General features: G+C 32.4%; 3 protein-coding genes across 3 annotated transcripts; 1 reads left to right on the forward strand and 2 right to left on the reverse strand.

Annotated features, from left to right (window-relative positions):
• Positions 1-7,711: 7,711 nt before the first annotated feature.
• On the reverse strand, positions 7,712-10,996 carry LOC127719165 (cartilage matrix protein-like). Its single transcript, XM_052225187.1, has 3 exons — positions 10,853-10,996; positions 9,960-10,020; positions 7,712-8,280 (listed from the first exon to the last, which is right to left on the reverse strand). Exons 2-3 carry the CDS (start codon positions 10,018-10,020, stop codon positions 7,712-7,714), a joined length of 630 nt encoding a protein of 209 aa, XP_052081147.1. The 5' UTR covers positions 10,853-10,996.
• A 2,666-nt stretch (positions 10,997-13,662) lies between these two features.
• LOC127718505 (uncharacterized) lies at positions 13,663-15,711 on the reverse strand. Its single transcript, XM_052224557.1, has 4 exons — positions 15,647-15,711; positions 14,966-15,048; positions 14,529-14,622; positions 13,663-13,927 (listed from the first exon to the last, which is right to left on the reverse strand). The coding sequence occupies exons 1-4, from the start codon at positions 15,699-15,701 to the stop codon at positions 13,683-13,685; spliced, it is 477 nt and encodes a 158-aa protein (XP_052080517.1). The 5' UTR covers positions 15,702-15,711; the 3' UTR covers positions 13,663-13,682.
• Positions 15,712-20,085: 4,374 nt separating this feature from the next.
• Positions 20,086-22,245, forward strand: LOC127718502 (uncharacterized). Its single transcript, XM_052224555.1, has 4 exons — positions 20,086-20,193; positions 20,959-21,041; positions 21,606-21,699; positions 21,932-22,245. Exons 1-4 carry the CDS (start codon positions 20,130-20,132, stop codon positions 22,174-22,176), a joined length of 486 nt encoding a protein of 161 aa, XP_052080515.1. The 5' UTR covers positions 20,086-20,129; the 3' UTR covers positions 22,177-22,245.
• The last annotated feature ends 1,899 nt before the right edge of the window (positions 22,246-24,144 follow it).

Below are 24,144 nucleotides of genomic sequence, written 5' to 3' on the forward strand. Positions count from 1 at the left end.
ATAATACAATATTTAACCTGACTTATACAACACACACACTTAAAATCTATGACATGAGGATAACCATACATAGTGGCCGATAATATTGAAAGAACTGCAGGTCTTTTGAATGAACCTTGGTTTTAGGAAATATACCTACTTCACCTGCATATAGGATATTCATTTCCCAACTCATACGGTATTCAAGAGCTTGCAGCTGCTACTCAGACTTTATAAAACGTCACCAGTGTCTAAGCAAAAAGTTGATGAACCAGGATTATGTCACAAAACATCTCGTCCTTTTTTTAAAACTGTTCATCGGAAGTTCATCGATATTTACATGTGCTTGCATCCATATTAAAAGCCTTTGAACAATCATAACTTTTTGCGGATATACTTTTCAATTCACAGAACATTTAACAAAACGTAAAAGAAGAACTGATATATTGAACTGCTTAACATATTTCATAAAAATAACATGAATTACAAACTATTTTACCAAATCTATTTTTTTTAATACAAGTTATATGGTCATGATGGTGTGAAAAATAGTATTTGCTGGTTATAATGTTTTTAATCATAATCATCATCATCAAAAACCTTTTCAAAAACATCATCATCATCATCATCATCATCATCATCATCATAATCATCATCATCATGATCATCATCATCATCGTCGTCGTCGTCGTCGTCGTCGTCGTCGTCGTCATTATACCAATCATCATCATCATCATCATACCAGTCATCATCATCATTATTAGCATCATCAAAAGCCAAATCATCATCAAAAGCATCAAAAGCATCAAAAGGATCATCATCATCAGCAGCAGCAGCAGCAGCAGCATCGTTGTCATCATCATCAGAATACCAATCATCATCATCAGAATCATCAGAATCATCATCAAAATCATCATAAAAATCAGTATCAAAAATATCATCATCATCATCACCATCATCAACCCAATCATCATCAGCAGCATCATCGGAATCATCACTAAAATCATCATAAAAATCAGAATCAAAAGTATCATCATCATCATCAGCAGCAGCAGCAGCAGCATCTGAACGTATGCCTATGAATATATAACATAGTAACTGGTAGTTACATATCTAAAGATGTTTAACTCAACCTTTTCTTATGCATTGCAGCAGTAGGTAATAAAGCATTCAGTACATGTTATACCTGCTTGTTTGAGTTAACAAAACGTTTTCTAGCAGATTTATTGTATTCAATTATTTTCTTTTTATGATTTCCTTGATAATACTCACAAGAAAGCTTTTCCACAAAGTCTCTCAAATGCTTGAAGTCATCCATTTAAAATGTGTACTGATAACATCAGACTTTGGTTGACCATTATGGAATATCTGTGTTACAGATGAGTATGTTCCATTCGTCTTTACCACAAATCCGTCTTTTACCCTAGATTGTATCGTAACCGTACGTATTTTTTCTTTCAATGAGTAACACGATGGTGCCATTAGTTCACATCCGGGTTTTGATGGATTTTGTGTTGCTCAATGTTTAGTTTTCTGTGTATTGTTTTGTTATTATGGTAAAATAAGGAGATGCGGTATGATTGCCAATGAGACAACTACATAATGTATCCACCAGAGACCAAAAAACGTAGATGTTATTTTCCTCTGAAAATTTCCGTACCAAGTCAGGAATGTTACAGTTGTTTTCCATACATTCCGCTGGTTGATACAGTCTAACGTTTACTTTTTTGTCAGTTTTTATCTACTCCCCCCTTATTGAATTTATCTTGGAGTTCAACATTTTTGTTAATACTTTTTTTCTCAACCATTTTGTTAAAAACTTTGGGGCCGTCATCTATAGATTAATTTCCAATTAATGCTTATATATAGATATAAGAAGATGTGGTATGAGTGCCAATGAGACAACTCTCCATCCAAGTCAAAATTTATAAAAGTAAACCATTATAGGTCACAGTACGGTCTTCAACACGGAGCCTTGGCTCACATCGAAAAGTAAGCTATAAAGGGCCCCAAAAAATTACTAGTGTAAAACCATTCAAACGGGAAAACCAACGGCCTAATCTATATAAAAAACGAGAGACGAGAAACACTTATGAACCACATCAACAAACGACAACTACTGAACATCAGATTCCTGACTTAGGACAGGTGCAAACAAATGCAGCGGGTTTAAACGTTTTAATGGTACCAAACCTTCACCCTTTTTCTGAAACAATAGTGTAACATCACAACATAGAAAGACACACTATAAAATATCAACTGAAATAGCTTAACTCAATCAAAGGACATATTAGCACCATTGAACATACACTGAACAAATAAATTTGACCTATGACACAATGTTAATACAAAATAAATAAACTAAGGGTAGAATAATAAAAGTAACATGTTATATCGGTAAGAAATGTTAAACAATTAAAGAAAAACAATATGCTCGAACAATAAAATCAGCCATTTGTAATAACTTTAAACACAGGTAAATGAAAATAATTTTGTTGTTAGGTATACGTGTACAGTACCAATAGAGAAAGGAAATATTTTTACAAAATAAATAATTTTGATGTTCATCGTACGAAGTGAAAATTTTATAGTTATACCAAACACTTATCAAAGATGGTATATAGACCAGATATAACCCTGAATAACATTAAATAACAAAAAAGCAATACAATTAGTATCAACAGGTCAAATAAACAAGAAAGTACGATTTGAGAGTACTCGCAGTTACTGACAGCTAGTTAAAAGCCTTTCTTTATTAACAAATATTGATGTAAGCATTAACATAAAATAACAAATCACGGAGGTGGCGCCCTTTTGTTTTCTTAAGTATATATATATATATTTACCTCTTTTTTGCAATTTTCTCAAATCACGTGCGGAATCACCTGTATTATAATTAAACTATTTTATATTGACATGTTTTTAAATGATTATCATTTGATTAGATGTTATTTTGTTCAAAATCTTTTATATTTTCATGCAAAATGCTAACAACGAGGTGCGTACATCGCGAGCTTTGAAACCCTAAATGAAGCAATGTTAATGAAGTACGAAACCTTAAAAAGAACACAGGTAATCTATATATTGCATATGGTGTTAACTATCAACGTAATAAATAAACTAACATACAAGTAACGGTTTTTTCAGTAAATTAATCTATGCTTGTTATTGTGATCAATACTGTGACTTTGAGATGAAAAACGGCAAAAAAAGCGCTGTTCCTTTGCTTTTTGTGTGTTTTTGATGTGTCATGGATAGATACAACGTATTCTTTGTTTTTTCTATAAGTCATAGTTAAATGAAGATAATGTCGTAAAAGCGCCTGTAACTTATGCTATTTACATTAACGAATTAACTCAAACCCGTTCTTTCATGTATACAGCGTTAGTTAAAATAGGTTACATGTGCCTAAATGCTTCTGAGCAAGTTAGTTTGTATTGACTACATATGAAATGTCCTAGCAATAACTGATTCGAAGGCTTAACGATTTCAGAGTTAAAAGCGACCATGTTCAGACATACATTAAGCGATCCATTCAAAATGCTTATCAAATTTTATCTACTTGCAATTCTATTTTATTCCTATTTCAAACGTGTGCATTATATGTCGGCGCACGCGACGTCAATATGTACAACACCGGTGGTGATTGGAGATGGTTCAAGAAGGATGGTGAAATGGTCAAGATGAAGTACTTTGTATTTGATAATAGAGAACCAAATGGAACATTGAAGGCGGCACACGATTTATGTTCTTCTATGCTGCTAGAAGATATAAGTTCCATTCTATTAGGTGCGCAAAGGGAGGCTAGCTTAGGGGTTATATTTGCGAGAAATGAAAAGTTCTTTCCGGAGGAAGTTAGGTTGAACTGGAGTCAAGTTTTGTTCTATTCAATTATCTAGCCAGGATCCTGATATACAAAGGGGTACCAGTCTAGTGTTTTGTAGTATATAATGATGGATGACGATAGTATTTTGTCTCATACAATGTGATAAATTGATGCTTGTCGCTGTTTTAAGTGGAATACATTGTTTGCATTGTTCATTTGTTTGGTTTCTGCGCAGGCGATGCCACCGTGTTGTGTTTATTTGCCATGAGTATGCTGCTTTTAAGTTTGAATATTCTAGTCTCATTTTGAAAGGTTTAGGTAGCTATAAAACCAAATTTAATCCATCATTTTCTACATAAGGAAATGCCTGTACCAGGAATATGACAGTTGTTTTCAATTCGTTTGATTTGTTTGAACTTTTGATTTTGCCATTTGTTAAGGAACTTTCCGTTTTGAATTTTCATTGGAGTATTTTTGTTATTTTACTTTTGAATGATATGTTTTCATAACAGTTTTGCGTTTATCTTAAAAGAAAGTTATTGTTAAATGATTCATCGTTGTTACCTTAACGTCAATATTAAATATCCATATTTAAGTGTAAAAAACCTAAATGCACAAATTAATTAAGAATCAACAAATCTTGATAAAACTAGCCGGATGGATGCTTAAATTAATTATTTTATGATAACATAATTTATAAACTGAAAATAATATACAACCACCAATATCAATTGCCATTACATTCGAGACCTTTAAATTGTTTCGTAAGCCTTTTGTGCCAATATGAGACCAAACGCGTACTAATTGTTTCGGCACTAACATCATTCAAAATTACTTCTCTCACAGTTTAAAAATGTATTTCTTAGAGTTTTATTCATTTAAACCATTCAGCGTTTTTACCTATATGCAACGATAATTGTTGACGAGTTGACCGTTAAATTTTAGGCCTTTTACATACATATTCCCATAATGTTTTCAATTATTTATCATTCCAAATACTAGTCCTGAAGTTTATACAGAGATCATTTATCATATCATTTGCCTGAATAATTTAACTGATTAAATTATCTGAAGCGTTCCCTCTATGTTTGACTATATTATAAATTTTCGTCGAACATATTTCCTCTTTAGGGCATCTTAAACCACCCAAGGTGTTTTGTGAAATTTACGGTAAAATGTAAAATAACAAAAATACCGAACTCCCAGGAAAATTCAAAACGGAAAGTCCCTTATCAAATGGCAAAATCAAAAGCTCAAACACATCAAACGAATGGAAAACAACTGTCATATTCCTAATTTGGTACAGGCATTTCCTTATGTAGAAAATGTTGGATTAAACCTGGTTTTATAGCTAGCTAAACCTCTCACTTGTATGAAAGTCGCATTAATTCCTTTATTTTGACAAAAATGTGTGAACAAAACCAACAGACATGATAGGTAAAAATGTCAAAAATAGGGGTACAGCAGTCAACATCGTGTTATAATCTTAATCATTATAAAAACAAACAAATATGTCAACAAAGAAAAACAAAATGGCATATAGACAAAGCACATAAGCAAAAATGAAAGACAAGAATACAAAAATTGACCATAGCACAATAACACAATGACGGGATGTATATGTACCGAAAAAAGTAAAATCACAAAAATACTGAACTCCGAGGAAAATTCAATCGGAAGGTCTATAATCACATGGCAAAATCAAATGACAAAACACATCAAACGAATGGACAACAACTGTCACCGAGCCACGCCAAAGGAATATTACCAAAAAATGGACTAAACAGTAAAGGTAATAATTTACAAAGACAAATAAAAGAACACTATAACAAGTAATTAAGATGATAAACAACGTCAGTGAAGTTGATACGGAATATTTATCAGCAAGGTCTTGGTATCTTCCGATAAACTTTTTTAGAAAAAGGACGAGACGTTCTTTGACATAACCCTGGTTCATCAACTTTCTGCTCAGACACTGGTGACGTTTTACACTGGTGACGTTTGTAATCTTCCTTATTTGTCTTTGTACATTATAGGTTTTGGTGGTTTGATGTTTGTTGGTTCATATGTTTGCATTAAGGATGTTTGCTACTCTGTTTTAAAATAACAAGCTTTTTAAAAGAAGGTTATAAATTGTTAGTATATAAATAAAGGAACTAAAGAGGCAGAAAACAATTAAGGGTCTATGTGCTTGTTTTTGAGATATAAGCCATTGAAAATTTGGCGGGAAATGATTCTCTCTAGATTTTTCATACTTTTAACATTGTCAGCTTTTCTCTTTTAAAAAGTATGAAAAATAACAAGGATTTTATTAGATTTTCAAATATGGCTTTTAAAACTATATGAAATAAAATTATGAAAAGAAAAGTAGAGGTCAGTAGACAAAATTATTTAATGGCAAAACATGGATAAAACCAGAGGATTTCAAAAATCTGGCAAAAATTCAAAAACCAGAGGAGCGAACATCCTTAATAAGTGGTGTTGTAAGTTTATGTCGATATATGATATTTGTTTTCTGTTGTGTCATCGTACAATTGTTTATCAAAGCCCTTTAGAACGAAGTTGTGACAGTCAAGGATGTCATGTAATGATAATCCAGGAGTGTCTGAGTGCAGTCTTATTTGTGCAATATTCAAAAATAGGTGTACAAGTCTACCTCAATTGACATTCTTATCTTTCACATGCTAATTACAAATATAGTTTATAGTAATGACTACACGTGACTTACAACGTTCCTAATAATCCGTTTTCTTTTAATATTCACACTTTTCCTGTCGTCATTAATCAACCAAAAAACTAAGTTCAAAAGGTGACATTTAAAACACATTTTGTACTGCAAACAGTGCATATTCAGACAGGATGAGGATTAATTAGCACAATCACGAGACGTTTCTGAATGATAAATGTTTCTCTTTCTTCGTAACGGATCGCACGACAGCGAAAACCTAGCATAAAGAAAAATATTGTCAAAAACCTTTTTGCGCATAGCCTAGAAAATATTCAACAATATCAAAAAGTTAAGATATAAGAAATGAACATCCTAGTGTGATGTTACTGTTACACTAGTGAACAGGTTTTAGTCTGAAACGTTCATTTTATCCTTAACATTATCTGAAAAGTCTGAACACTATATTATAACGTCAATTGTAAGACTTCTCCACTGCAATAAATTCAGTTCTGTTCAAACAAATTGATTATAGTCAATTCAGTACTGTTAAGTAACTTTTGAGACAATCACGGTTGCTGTTGATTTGTACAGGTAAATAACATCTACTGAAAAGTCTGAAAACAGATCTTAACTTACTACAAGCAAATCATCTGAACAGTTATGAATTCAACGCTGTGGGTAAGCATGAAAGACTTAAAAGGACGTAAAAACGTATTGTTTAGTCTTTTAAGACGTGTTCAGATCAAAATAACCGAGTCAGATCAAAAAAAAGGTTTACTATTGTAAGAGATTTTGGTGACTCAGTTAGACACCTTTGTCTCCCTATCCTTGCTATCTCTCCATTAAAGTTACAAGTTTCGTTTGTTTTGGTCAATTGCATCAAGTTGTATTGCTTTTACATTGATCATCCTTTTGATTTCTGTCGTTATCTTTGGCATTTATCATGAATACGCTGTGTGTATTTGGATACAGTCTTCACTGGAGCCTTGGCTCACACCGAACAGTAAGCTATAAAGGGCCCCAAAAAATTACTAGTGTAAAACCATTCAAACGGGAAAACCAACGGTCTAATCTATATAAAAAACGAGAAACGAGAAACACTTATGAACCACATCAACAAACGACAACTACTGAACATCAGATTCCTGACTTAGGACAGGTGCACATTTTTTACGTGTATTATGAAATATAGTATATGACTGGCTATTTTTACAAAAAAGTATTGCTGATGACCAATTCTAAACATACTTACGTTGACAAATAGAATTTCCCACAACATTTTTAATCAATTCCAAATCTTGAAATCTGGTCACCTGGAACATTTTCTCTCCGTTACTTGCAATAATTTTCAACTCATCCTTCAATGTTGGGTTTCCTACACCAATTGCAATAACAATAATTCCTTCCGCCTTGGCCAAAGAAGTCATCAAATATGTGCGAAATGGTGAGGCTGATAGACCATCGGTAACAACGATCATCGTTTTTGACGCGAAAGACCGTCCTTCTTCTCGCATCATTTGTCGAACGCGTTTAATTCCCAATGCTGTATTAGTCCCTTTTTTTGGATGTCGTAAATTGTTTGCTAAACTTTTCAATACATCTTTTGATTTTGATGGTTGAAGGTGAACAATATCACCTATGGTACTGCTAAATACCACAATTCCAACACGTACAAAATCTTTCCCAATTTTAAAATTATCTATCATATTAGCCACAAAATGTTTCTGTTGTCGGAAGTCCGCATCGGTGATACTGTTAGATCCGTCAATTAAAAAAATAATGTCCCTAGTCACATTACAAACATTACCTGCAAAACACAATTCTAAAGGTTTTAAGAAGGCAAAACGATAACCAAAGATTATTATCTAGAGTGGTACACATTTAATGAGGTTGCTGGTCAAGATGATAGAGGGAAGTTACTTTCTATATTTAATATTTTTTCTCTATGCTTTAGTTCATTGATTTATTGATCATTATTTTCAGTATACTCTTTTTCAATTTATTCATTATTCTAATATTTTTTCAAACTAAAAAGCAACGATTTAAAACTGTTTAGTTTCACTTCAATGCAACATGAGTAGCAAGATATGCTTACCCTTCTGAGGCTCCTGATATCAATCACCCCCTTTTGTAGAGGTTATTATTGTTCAGTCTTTATTTTTCTATGATGTGTTTTGTATACTGTTGTTTGTTTTTTTTTTGGTCTTTTTTTTTGCCATGGCGTTGTCCGTTTGTTTTCTACTTATGAGTTTGAATATCTCTTTGGTAGCTTTCGCCTCTCTTCAATTGTATTTTCATAAAAGTTCCCGAAATGTTTTGAAAACTTTTGCGTGTGATAAATAAGCAGTTCCTTCTTGCCAGAAGACCTTTTTTGTGCAATTTTCGTAATTGTGTCCTCACAAGTTTGGGTGATGCGTTTGGTTAAAAACATTATTAGTTTATTATATATGTGTAAGTTGGAAGGCGGCACCCTAAAATAGTTTTTTACAGGTGAAATGTCGTTGTCTTCAGTAGCGCTCAATAACATAGTTAAACACAAATCTTAAATGTATTACACAAATATATGATCTTTTTCCGTTAAACCTGCAGTTTTGATGAATATTTTTACACTTTGCCCATGCATGATTTATTTCTAATTGCAACGTGCAGATGAATGTAAATGTCCACACTTGTGTCTTATACATATAGTTAATATTGTCGTAGGGAAAGGATAGATGAATTAAAGTAGCAACATAGTTCTTATTTATCATAATTATGAAAAAAAGAATATCATAAAAAAATATGGAGATGTGGTATAATTATTACCAACGAGACAACTATCCACCACAGACAAAATGACTTAGATGTTAGCAACTTAAACATGTTTTATATAAAACATTTCAATAAAATGTTAAAATAAAGACAGACTACCTGAACCTTTAGGCTAGCTTCAAAACATACACGAAGGTTAATCTCGTGTAATTTGGAATGAGGCATTTCCTTTTCCTCTCCTGTAGTGTAAATAATGGTAAGTATAATTGTGTACTCTAGATCGGACTTATTATAACTGATGTTTTTAATGTTGGTATTGCTGTGTGTTGGTTTATTCCACATCCGACAGAGCTATAAGGGGTAGGGGTTGTTGAGATCTTACAAAACATGTTTAGCCCCACTGCATTAATGTGCCTATTCAAAATCAGGCACCTCAAGACTGGTTGTTTTAATTGTTTTTTTGTTTTTTTTCATTGGTATAATTCGGAGTTTAGTATGGCGTCCATTTCGTTGAACTAATATACACTAGTGTTTAGGGTCAAACTAAAGACCGCCGTCGGGTGCAAGATTTTCTCGCTGAGTTGAAGGCCCTTTGGCGGTCTTGTGATGTTTTCTGCTCTTTGGTCGAGTTGTTATCTCTTTGACACATTCCCGGTTTCCATTTTCTATTCTAATAACATATGAGATTCATCTCACTTTGGAAATGTGCACCTTCTCTTAATTATAAAACTTTACCTTGTTGATGTGTATTCCGAACAATGAAACATAATAAAACTATAAATAGCAATATCTTCATCTGAAAAATAGTCAAAATATCAGTAAGGAGTGAAAAATACTATTTTCACTGTCAAGTAAAAAATACTTTACTTGAACATTTTTTTTTTAAATATCTCCAATTAACAACAATTATTGATAAGCTCTTCAACGTTTTAAGTTGATTTTGGATTTTCAAATATTTTCGCCTCAACGAAGATACATTTATTTTTTTACCATCACTGAGGCGACGTTTATTTTCGAAATGACAAAATTGGTACTGTTTGTGTTATTAATCGAAACAATATGATATTTTCTAAATATATCATTAAATTCAAATTGACCTGATCTATATATCATACAACGAGTTATCCTCAGTAAATTTTCCACCAACGATCACACTTTCAAATACTCTTTTTTTAGTGTGTGTATAATTCACAAAATCAAAACCTTTTTGTGTGGATAGTTTTTTGTCTATCTTGTTACATTTAGTCATTGAGTTTAAACCTCTGTATGTGTGTCAATGTAAAGAAAACAAATAACTAGATACTTTGCCTTTGAACAACAAAATTCAAAAGTCCATACAATTTAATGTTTCTTATATCGCATTGCCTGTAGAACAATCTAATATATAATGCTTTATCTTTACAATTGTAACTTTTATTATTTTAACAAATTCTATCACATTTAATATTAATCATTTTAAGTGAAATGAAACAACTATGAAAGATTACAGCAATTAAAACATTGAATAAAATGCTAGAACAGTTTTGAGAATCAAACCATTGAAATATAATATATAAAAGCGAATCTTGATTTTACATTTCTATTTCAAATGACAGGAAAAAATTAATTCAAAATACAAAGTTTCATACCTTGGACGAAAAGTCTTCTCCGTGTTAGCTTACCAAACGGCACACATATTTATCCCCGTGTCATGGTTTTCCCATCGCCTTCTTATTTATCTCGCTGAACTACATATCCGGGTGCAATAACGATTTCCTAAATCCGGATCTGCTCCAGGCATAGCGAATATTCTGTTGACAATATGCATTTGCCCAGAAGCTAAACGACGACATTCTCTTTTGAATCTATTGTAAACGGTACTGGGGCATATGAGGATTAAAATGCATGTGTTTTAAATTGTTAAAAATGGTTTTATGATGTATTTTTTTTTCAGAAGTGTGTGCCAAAGAATTCATTTATTTCAACTTCTTTTAAAATCAGTGGCAAATTTTAAAAAAAAAGATTCTTTTTTATTCCATCATTTTGAAGTCTCAAATCACAAAGTTATTGATTTATTAAAATGAAATATTTTAAGTTATTGAAATACAGTACCATATTTTACTGTATCTGAAATTTTGAACTCTTTTTTCTTTTGTTTGTTATTTGTTTCACTCATGGATAAAAGGTATGAGTGTCATGCGATAGCCTTTGAAAAAAAATCTTATTGAGTTGATTTGAACGAAAATTAATGCTTTGGAGATAAAACCTTATTCAGATATTTTTAATATTGAATTTGGAAAAAAAGCAAAAAGCTCTTTATTCCGGAGAGGGTCATTATATAAATAACACATAGCTGAGAGGGTGATAGAGCAGATGGTTACCCCGAGAAAACATTGTCAACTGAGGAGAAGCCAAAAAATTGAAAACAACATGTTTAATAATCTCATGCGTCCGAAGCGCTTTTCTGGATTTACTATCATCGGGAACGCTCAAAGCCAAACATTTGAAATCCGAGGGATGTATAAGTACCGAAACAGTTGAAGAGCTATATGACAAAAATACCTAAAAAAAAAGCCAAATTCATCTAAGGTCAACGTGGCCTGAGGGAGTTGAAACCTTAGTTTCTTTATAATTTCAAAATATAACAACGGACAATTTTAGAAAGATTTGTTATAAATCATAGCAGTACCGAAGTACTGACTACTGAGCTGATGATACCCTCGGGGACTGATAGTCCACCAACAGAGGTATCGACCCAGTGATGTAAAAAATTGAAAACAACATGTTTTATAATTTCATGCGTCCGAAGCGCTTTTCTGGATTTACCTTCATCAGGAACACCTCAAAGCCAAACATTTGAAATCCGAGGGATGTATAAGTACCGAAACAGTCGAAGAGCTATATGACAAAAATACCTAAAAAAAAAGCCAAATTCATCTAAGGTCAACGTGGCCTGAGGGAGTTGAAACCTTAGTTTCTTTATAATTTCAAAATATAACAACGGACAATTTTAGAAAGATTTGTTATAAATCATAGCAGTACCGAAGTACTGACTACTGAGCTGATGATACCCTCGGGGACTGATAGTCCACCAACAGAGGTATCGACCCAGTGATGTAAAAAATTGAAAACAACAGGTTTAATAATTTCATGCGTCCGAAGCGCTTTTCAAGGTTGACAATGTCTTTTCGAGGGGTAACAATCTGCTCTATCACCCTCTCAGATATGTGTTATTTAATTTATTATACTGAATGTTCTGTTATTACTGTCTATTAAATTTCAATTTCAAAGTAATAAACTATGCCGTCTTGTACATAACAATCATCCGTATTTATTAAAGCGCACACTTGAGCAAGCGTCTCCGTGAAGGGTAATAGAGTTTTTGCCATGGGATAGAGAAAATTGTCTCCCTCGTATTAACCAATCAAAATCTGGCATTTTGACATGGAGTTTAATAAATGGTATTATTGCTGCGGTTGTTAACCCATCGAATGGGCTTTTAACCGATAAAAAGCACTTAATGAAAAACAATATTCTGAAATTGGAATAAAACCTTTGATTTATGTGTGTGTAACCGGAGAGCATGATTTTCAGTACAACATTACGTTGTCTCCTCCGGCACTCGAACCTGGGACCTCTGTGTTACATAGCAAGTGAGCGCTCTTACCGACTGAGCTGTAGAAGTACATCTTTTATATTTTGATATAGTTTTTCATGTTATTATATGATTAGTTGGAAGAAGTTTTTCATCTTTACAATTAATGTGTATACAGTTTATATTGTATACATGAAAAAGATCGAGACAGATGATACCAATGGGAAAATAAAAATCACAAGTCGAAGTAAGACAGACAAAACCATGAACAAAAAGAAAAACGACAAATAGCTGACTTTGTGGTATGGGTTTTGGTCATTGTTGAAGACCGTACGGTGACCTATAACTATTACCTTCTACGTCATTTGGTCTCTGGTGGATATTTGTCTCATTGGTAATTATACCACATCTTCTTATTTTCATAAATAGACAAACAAAAGTCTAAAAAGCACTTTACCAAAACTCAAGGCTGACCAACTACACAAACTTGGGTGATTTCAGGTGGTTCAGAAAAGTACGCAGGCCCTGCTCCACTAGAGGCACCAGCTGTGTTTCTCATTACAAGTTAAACCTATTTGTTATAAGTCGTATTAGGTGATACCTTAACCGAGGAAAATAATTGTGACTACACCAAATAGAACTTTCCTTCTGTTTTAACAAAAACTATGTACCTTTTCGAAAAGTCTGATGCCAAACTTGACATCTAGAGCCTAACTATTTGACTTCATGGTCATGATGAAATTTTTCATCAGACGTCATTTGGGTTATTTAACGAAATTAGTTTCAGTCCCAGACATGTTGAGGACTAGAAATTTGACAGATATCAAAATGGATAGCTAATGGAGAGCAAAATATAAAACAATCTCAATATTTTATAAATAAATTTATTTTTCGCAAATATAACCTCCATATGAACCAGCGTTTGCACAACGAACATTGTGGAACCTGTATCCTCTAATAGCATAGAAAAACATGCAATCTTCCGATGCACTGAGTGATCCATTAGGTTCCCCTGTATCAAATGCAAAATATGTCATCTTGACCATGTCCCCATCCTTCTTGATCCATCTCCAATCACCACCGGGCTTATATCTATTAATGTTACGTCCGCCGATATAATAGTGTACACCTTTAAGATAAACAAAACTGTGAATATCTGAAAAAAAGCTGTTTTAACTCTGTGCGCATATGTCTAAACAAAAAAGTGTTGATAATATAAGTAAGACTGTCATACATTACTTTTCCCTCCATGGTATGACGAGTAAGTTATGCATTTCAATAAAAATATAAATATACTTTACAGAGACCGTTGGTTTTCCCGTTTGAATGGTTTTACACTAGTAATTTTTTGGGGCCCTTTATAGCTTACTGTTCGGTATGGGCCAAGGCTCCGTGTTGAAGACCGTACTGCGACCTATAATGATTTACTTTTATAAATTTTGACTTGGATGGAGAGTTGTCTCATTGGCACTCATACCACATCTTCTTATATCTATTTAAGCTCTAAAATTACTACATCATTAGGGGTTTTCTATTACAAAACTTATCTAGAATGTTAATAAATGATTGGGATGATTGAGAGAGAGAGAGAGAGAGAGAGAGAGAGAGAGAGAGAGAGAGAGAGAGGTACACTGTTATTTTATTCATAGCGTACAATCAGTATGCGTTTTGCTTTTATGTTTACCTTTTACAGTTTATTACAGTAACTATCTTTACATTATATACATTACCTGTGTTCATTTTTACTAGTTCATATTCCATTAATAATGCTTCATTCAGGGTTTCAAAGTTCGCCAGATAGACGCCTCGTCGTAAGCATTTAGCCTTAAAATATAATATTCCATGACTGTATATGTCTTATAGCACAAACTCTTTGCAGTCGATAAGAACAATAAAGGTCAATAAACATTTAAAAAAATAAAATTCTGTAATGATATCAAAGTTTAAAACATTTAACACATTTGTCATATAGATATCTCAAAATATAACAGAGACTGCATGCATATTATCCCAAACTTATATGATTTCTAAAAATGAAGAGTGTGTTCGTGATCACTGAAAATTGCGATATAAAGGTAGATTTCTATAAAGTTTTTAACCATTTTACACCACCAAAGCTGTTATACTTCGCCTTACAGGTCTTTATGCACATGACTTAATTACTTACAAAAGCATCATCGCCTGATATATTATCTTTTTGTATAAGATAACATCCTTTACCAACACGACGGTATGGGTAGCTGCATTCATCTGTAAATATATATAGCTGTTTAATGCATGATACATACACCCTGGTGAATAAAAAGGGACATAAGAGATAAAATAAGCTCCTTGCAATAAATAGAGTGAGAAGTCAAGTCATGCGTGTGAACAGTGTACGGATATAATACTACAAGATATACATATGGTCGTTTCTCCTGTGTCTAAAAAAATACAAATGGACGACTTCATAAAAGTACATTTGTTAAAGCAAAGATATTTTGTCTACTGATTTTTTCAAATTTGATAATGAATATAAAATCAGGAATACTTTTTTTTTAATGATCAATTGTTATATTATTTAGAATTTTGAAAAAAAGGATTTTAAGTCTATATAGTCAATACGAATTCAGAAAAGGCAATTGTTTAGTAATATGTATGTGATTATAATATATTTATGTGTATATATATGAGTTCGAATCCCGGCGAGGGAAGAATAAAAATTTGCTTCCGCAAATTTGCAGATTTAACATTGTTGTGCTGACATTTAGAGTAATATATATATGTGTGCGTATGTGTATATGTATGTGTATGTGTGTGTGGATGGTTTTTCTTTTCAGAAATAAACGCATAAATATTTTTACAATACCCGCATGACATCGAACCAAAAGAAGTACAAACACACAGATAGTGAATATTATCATTATGAATACCGCAGATATTTCCAAATAAAACTTGATACTATTATTTGTTTTTTATACAAAACATCAGATATTCAATTTCATTTTAATAATGGAAACACATTTTGTTAACTAAAATCGATCTTCTACGTACCTTTGAAATTTCATTACTACCTGCCATATGTGCGCTGTTCATTCCTGTTTACTCAAATTTAACTTAAAATTGCATGTTAAATTTGCAAACTATTTTTATTTCCGTTCAACTAATTTGGTGTTGATTATATTACTATGAAATTTGTACTGTCTCGTTTATCATTAGTCCTGGATAACTTTGTTCATTAAATCACATTCAGAAAAGGTTAGCAAATTAACAGGTACCGATGGTTTGTGTATCTCGTGATATCTTAGTGTTATTTGTTATTTCAATCCTTTCCAACAAAAACGAAAATAATTTTTTAAAAGGGCAAAGTGATATCTTTAACTAATGAATACATTGAATTGTATGTTGGATCATCATAAATGCGTGTCACAGGTGATGTTTCTGTTTTACTAAGGCGGATGGTACTGTATTAAATTTAAAGCTTTGTCTACAATAGGAAGCAAGCTCCATGCAAAAGCACATTTTGACAAGGATTTCAAAACTATGTGCTCTCTTTTATACGCTGTTCCAAGAAAGTGTCGTCCTATTGGTAGATGTGATACTATGTATGTTTTGTTAAAAGAGAGGCAAAGGATACCAAAGGAAAATTCAAACTCATAAGTCGAAAATAAACTGACAACGCCTGGTTAGAAAACAAAAAGACAAACAAACAAACAACAGTACACGAAACAACATATAAAACCAAAGACTGGGCAACATGAACCCCATTTCAACTGGAGGTGATCTCATGTGCCTTGTTACGTGCGTTAAGTTCGCCTTTACGTCCCCTCTTGTTCTAATAGCACATAACGTTTCTACATGTTTATACATCAAAGGCTTTCACAATGTTTTGGCATAAGCGTTTCTGGTGAAGGTAAACCTATAAAAACTGTTCCGACGGACGAGATTTGTTTTCATCTACGACAAATAGAGAAGAAAGGCAAGCGGGGATGTTTGTGCGCAAATAAAATTGATCTGTGCAAATTAAATTGATCTAACTCATTGTCATTTCCTGTCTGTACCAAGTCATCCCCTACAGAACATATGTTGATAATGTCAATAGTTTTGGTTTCTGTGGTTAGTGTGTTGTGCTGTATTGATATACTGTTCATGATCTGCTGAAACACCATAGCTCAACCTCAGTTTTTGGTGGAGTTCGTATTGCTCAGTCTTTAGTTTACTATGTTGTGTTTCTGTACCGTTGTTTGTCCTTTTTTTGTCATTGCGTTGTGATTTTCATATCCACGAATGAGTTTGAATGTCTTTTGTTATCTATCGCCTCTCTTTTTCATGAATAATCATACATAGCGAATATGTAAAGGACATATTTTATACAATATCAGACAAATAAGAGTTCTCTAATTTTTCAACGTTACGATCTTTCATCTCAAATCATGGCAGTTCATAGTGAAATTGTATTTATACATAATTTGATTAAATTATAATTATCATTGTTTAAAAGTCTACTACTAGCAGTAGTTAATTCCAATATAAACCATTTATTTGGCAAATAACTATCTATACGCATAGTTTGTAGTTCATACTTCCATCGCGGTATCAAAGTTCGCCAGGTATGAGCCTCGCTGTAAGAATTTTGCCTGAAAGCATATCATTCTTTGATTGTGTATGAATATATATGTCTTATTCCAGAAAAGGTCAATTGAAATAAAGATTAAATTGTTTGCACAACGGGTAGTCTCAGAAAGGAAATACAACTTAACACGTACTATACAATTTTCAAACGAATTTACCACGTGTACTTCATGTAAATATATTAAAATACTTGGATAAACTTCTAAAGTGAATTTTAAGCTTCGCTGTCTAATAAGCTTAAAAAAACAGTGTGATGGTTTTTTTTTAAGATTGTCACTGATCAGTCATTTAGAGACAAAACGCGCGCAAAAGGATAAACCTGATATCTTGGATGGGGTAGTTTTAAAACCGAACGTTTAAGTACTGAAACACAAGGAGAGACGGAGTATACCTTAGTGATATTTTTCTCTTGTGGTCAACACTATTTTTATTTTAAATTAAAAATTCCGTGAATCACTCATCTCGTCTTTTGCATATACCATGAGTGACGTCATATGTCCATTTCCGGTGTCAAACTTTAATATCAGACATTTTAAAACTTTTTGTACTCTTCAGAATGTAATAAAATTTGACAAAAAGAAGATTTGCAGGTGAAAAGTGTGAATGTTTTGTATATTATTGAAGAAATCACATTTGGCCGTTGCATGGACGAAATGTACATCGTCTTAACCTTTGAAAGGCATTAATGACCTAACGAATAGCCAATGTAAATGTCGTAAAATCGTCTCATGATGCTGGATAAGCCAATCAAATTAAATCAGTTTTCGTATCACTTTTTCGTATCACACTCCGTACAGTGTGATACGAGAAATATATCTTCAGGCAAGAAATAGATAACAGACCAAAACCATGAGAGAATATAATATTATGATTATATCACTACAACATAGGATGTTAAACATCAACTTTTAACATCAAAATCAGCGAAATATCCTATTAATATAATACCCGAACTAATAAATTAAAACGTTTGAACTTTAGCTAAGAACGTTTGAACGTTTGCTAAGAATGTTTTATTATTTCTAAGAATAAGTGTTACTTTTATAAAGGCGTTTCCCTCCTTAAACAAAATAGCTGTCATGCGATAGATTTAGACATTTTCCCTGGCGTTTATTTAAGAACATTAACATGATTAATACCCTGGAGATAATATTTATTCAAACATTGACACGCACAGCTATTTCTTGGATAGAGCATCGTTTGATGATATTGCAGCGGCTGATGACCTTTTGCCTTATTTTTTACCGGCATATAAAACTTTCACAAAATATCTCATTGAAATTATATGATGAAAAAGTAATCATACCAACATATAACACTTCCATTGAATATATCAGCACGTCTGTGTTGATATGAATTATGATTGATATTGTCATAGATATGAATTAACTGTTAAAACTTTTTGAATTGTTGGAAATGCTAAGGATGTTTACCCCCTAGGTAACCTTAGCTGAATTTGGCAAACCCTTTCGATATTTTGCCTTTATACCTTTTTTATTCGAGCGTCTTTGATTATTTTTTTAGGCGAAACTCCCGTCTAGTAAAAGCATTGACCAAAATGCAAAAGCATATTCATGCCATATTTAAATGCACAACCTGGATGTTCAACAGTCATACATCTATCCACAAGTTCTGATAGTTGGTCATGAAATGCATTGAGGATACTACATTTTATAAAGTGATAAATCAGAAGTTTTAAGTTCAGAGTAAATGATAGAGACAAACCAAAATCAAACAGACTACAGAACGGACTAACAAAATAAAAACCAAAATAAAAGCAATTTGAACAAGATGTATAGCTCTTTCGTATTATTATCAATAATAACATTATTTTTATTATTATTACTATTATTATTATTATTATTATTTTTATTATTATTATTATTATTATTATAAGTATTAGTATTATTACCATTGAGTTGTTGCTGTTATTGTTGTTTTCTGTTGTTGTTGTTGTTGTCATGTCAGAATTCGTTTACTAATATCTGGTGAAAAAATTTTGTGGGTAGTGTTGTATTATTAACTAATGTGCATTATTTCCTTCTATTTGTGGTTACAAAAAAATTCAATTAGTCAATTAAAAATGTGCTTTTTGTTTCTTTAAAATAGGTCCAATTAAATGAATGAATTATGTGGTCCTGAATTTGAAGATACTATATGTTTCGCTAACTTCAGGCTAACACTTTGACTTCGATCAATGATTAATTTTCATTAATATGCCTGCAATTATAATATTGCCTTTATCTTGTTTGCAATACATTTAAATAAACAGAGGGTTCCCTGATTTAAAAGAATGGATTCTTGACCTTTGCTTTTCAATCTGAATGAAAATTGTGAACTTAGAAAGCAACAGCTGTGTAAAAACACAAAACAAGACTTAAATGATTGACCTTTATTCAAGAAATTCGTAAGCTATATCTTTGCTTAATAACATATGTATATATGTATACCAATCTAAATTAGCCTGAACGCTTTTAATTGAGTGGGCTACTCTTTATCTTTCGACAATTAAGCATATTGACTCTGATTTTGTATCAGATATTTGTAATGAAACATATGTGTTTGTTTAACAGATGTTGCCTTATATGGACGATCATGCAAAGATTCGTTTTGGATCGAGTTCAAGTACTGTAAATCTGTTACAGCGAAATTCAATATTGTATATATAAACCTCTGTCTGTCATTGTCTATCTTCATTTTGGAAATAACCCACTTTCAGTATGAAAGTGAAAACGTATTATGTGTTGGTGATTTATGGACTTATATTGGTTCATTGCCATGATGGTATGTATCCAGTTTTTAAGTGAAACTCATTAAAATAAAGTGTTTTTTCTGTAGATATAATTATAATTTTAGTACATGGCTTTCAATTCATTCTTAGATTTAAAATAATAAAAATATTAGTAGTATCGACATTTTCGGTCCTAATCTGTAACGTCCTAGGTTGTTTCATTTTGTGGGCTGAAAGATTTAAATATGAGGTTAAACAATATGCGTTCGCAGTAAGATTCAATTTTTAGCATATTTGCAAACCCCAAAAAGCTCTTTGTGGTAAAAATCATTATTTTAGACAATATAGTTAATAACAAAAAATTTGAAATTGGAAAAAAAAATTGAATGATCGTGCAGGCCAAGGCTTTGGGTAAGCTCTCTTACTCGATGGGTGCCACATGTAGAGCAGGATCGGCTTATCCTTCCGGAGCATCTGCGATCACTTCCAGTTTTCGGTGGAGTTCGTGATGCTCAGTATCTTGTTTTCTATGTTGTAATTTGCGACTGTTTATTTTTTGTATTTCTTTTTTAGCCATGGTGTGGTAGTTTTTTTTCGACTTGTGAGGTTTAAATGTCCCAATTGCATCTTTTGCCCCTCTCTACCATAAAATCACCATAAATACCAGGCTTCAATTTGTTTACCAGATCATTGTTTCGTGTAGATAATACTCACCAGTTACTCTCGAATTACGAAAGTGAAAAGGCCAATGAATCACGAAGTTGACGAGCTATGACAATATTCCATTTACCTTATTGGCATATAACTTGTATTAACAGATGAATGCAGTCATCCATACCGACGAGTTGGTGAAGGATGTTATCTAATACACAAAGATACTGTATCAGGTGATGCTGCTTTTGTAAGTTTTGCTTTCTTTTGTAATATAAGGTCTGGCAAAAGATAATAGCAAGGGTGGACAAAGGCTGGTGGAACTCCTCTGTCTAGAGGAGACGAGCCTCGGTATAACGGGCACACCATATTTAGACCAGCTTCAATAAACAGGAGACACTTTCGGTCATCTCACATAAATTTTCACTAAGTCCTCACTCTATATTATCTAGATGAATAAATATGACAGATGAAAAAAGATAGATTTGCAAAGAGGTTATGTGTTTTTCGTGTTCAAACTGACAATTATCTTCCAATCTTCGGTAATCAAACTCAGTTGTGAAACAGATGTTATATAGTGTTTTCCTATCAAACAGAGTATTTTTACATACCTACAAGTGAAAAAAAATACTTGTAGATAATACTAATTTGCTTTTCTAAATATCGTTTTTTCTATTTATTTAAAGTTTTTGAAGAATTTAAAAGTAAGCTCCAGAATATAGCCTAAAGCCAATGTGTGCAATTTATATATATAAAATGCTTTCAGAATATAGTATATATCAATAAGTGCATTTATACTATTTCATATTTTCAGGCAAAGTGCTTACTACTTGGGGCATCGTTAGCAAACTTTGAAACCCTAAATGAAGCAATGTTGATGAAGCACGAACTTGTAAAACTGAATACAGGTAAGCTTGTTATGATCATAATGTCACTTGAATAATCTGATAAAAAAAGAAGTTCCCTTGTATGATATTTTTTTACATCCCAAATGACAATTGTAATTTCAGATAACTCAGGGGTCAGAACATGTGAATTGACATCATTGATATATAAAAATAGAAGGTGTGATATGATTACCAATGAAACAACTCTCATTGAAATATTCATTTTCTGTAATTTTTTCTTTTTGTTCTAAAGGCGTGCACTATTTCATCGGAGGACGTAACATCAATAGATATAAGCCTGGTGGAGATTGGAGATGGATCCGGAAGAACGGAGATATGGTGAAAATGACATACTTTGCATTTGATAGCGCAGAACCAGATGGAACAGTTAGTCGTTCAGAAGATTGTATATTCTTCTATGCTTTCAGGAAATACAAGTTTCACTCTGTCTGGTGCGAAAACGGAAGTTTACTAGGAGGATATATTTGCCAGAAATAAAAGGAGGATATATTTGCCAGAAATAAATAAAGTCTGTCTGTTAGAAATAAAGCATACACAAAAGTGTAATATGTCATTGCAAATCCTTTAGGGTTTGGTTGTCTGTTGTTTGTTTTGAGAAAAAGAGCCATATTTTGTATTTTTATGCATCGAAGTCATATTTCCAGACTTATCGATGACTTAAATGAATGTTGGTATCATTAATGTAATTCAGTATCCTAAATGGCACAGTAACTGACAGTGTTTTTCCTATACTGAATAACCAATGTTGGTCTAAAGTGGTCATTTTCATCTGAAAAGCTCTTTAAAGACTGAACAATAATATATTACGTCATGTTTAGTTTGTCAGTTAGTTTTCAGACTTATCCACTGCGGTAAATTAAGTATTGTTCGGACATTACGATTGCAGTCAATTTAGATCTGTTAAATTTATTTTCAGCCATTGAAGTAGTTGATATTTACCTGCACAGATCGACATTAAACTGATTAATCTGAAATGCTAATGTATAGTACTGAATATTTTACCCAATTTATTCCCTACAGCATTAATCAGTCTTTTATTTGAGGAAGTATTTTTTATTTTCCCATACATGATTGAACACCGTTTATGAAAAATTATTTTTCCATTTTGCAGCAAAACCAAATTTAAAGTTCATTCATATTGAGCATTGAAAGCGTAACTTTTCCATTCATCTAATGGCACAAACAAACTTGTACGGAAGCCCGTAAATCATTAAGACACTACAAACTGCTCAGAGTCTGAAAAGACCATATTTTGTGCTCGACCAGTAAGGTCGATCAAGGATTTTACTTGACGAGACTCGACATAATCTCGACAGTACTTCACTGTACTCGAATTTGGGTTCGACTTTACTTAATATGTCTGATTGAGTTCTTGATAATCTTGGTATAGTCTGAATATGATCTCGACAAATGCTCGACCAGTCTCGACTCAATATTGACCAGTCTTGACCTATCTCGACCAGTACCGACCAGTCTCGACCTGTCTCAACTCAGTCTTGCCCTTAAAATGTGGTCTCGACTGGTCTGAATCAGCCCATCTAACTTGATTATATATTGATTTTACAAAATTGCAGGTTATTTGGTAGTTTGGTTCATTGCTTTCAAATCAAATGATTTAATTGATAGGTTAAAAAAAGCTAAATGTTTTTGTTCTGATTAAATTCAGATATTCACCTTTAATTATTTCTTTAACTTTTTCAAATCAACTTGTATTTTCATAAAACTTTACAGCTATCTCAATTATATATTGATCTTACAAAATGCCAGGTTGTTTGGTTGTTTGGTTTATTGCTGTCAAATGTAAGTATTTAATTGATAGGTAAAAAAAAGCTAGAACTTTCAGTTCGGACTTAATTCTGATAGTCACCTTTAAATTTTTTCATAACTTTTCTAAATCAACTTGGATTTTCATAAAACTATACAGCTATCTCAATTTTATATTGATCTTACAGAATGCCAGGTTGTTTGGTATTTTGGTGTATTGCTGTCAAATTTAAGGATTTAATTAATAGGTAAAAAAGCTAGAATTTTCAGTTTGGACTAAATTCAGATAGTCACGTGCCTGTAAAATAAAATCAACTTGGATTTTCATGAAACTATACAGCTATCTCAATTATATATTGATCTTACAGAATTTATTCAATTTGTTAGTTTCTCCACATTTTTTCTCCATCCAAGTTACAATTTATAAAAGTAAACCATTATAGGTCAAGGTACGGCCTTCAACACGGAGCATTGGCTCACACCGAACAGCAAGCTATAAAGGGCCCCAAAAATTACTAGCGTAAAACCATTCAAACGGAAAAATCAACGGTCTAATCTATATAAAAACGAGAAACGAGAAACACGTATGAACTACATCAACAAACGACAACTACTGTAATCTGTAAGACTACCAATTGTGTCCTATTCCTGCTTGTGACATTTAGTCTGATTGTAAATTAA

The sequence above is a fragment of the Mytilus californianus genome, unplaced genomic scaffold (assembly GCF_021869535.1).
Source record: "Mytilus californianus isolate M0D057914Y unplaced genomic scaffold, xbMytCali1.0.p SCAF_10, whole genome shotgun sequence".
Classification (NCBI taxonomy): domain Eukaryota; kingdom Metazoa; phylum Mollusca; class Bivalvia; order Mytilida; family Mytilidae; genus Mytilus; species Mytilus californianus.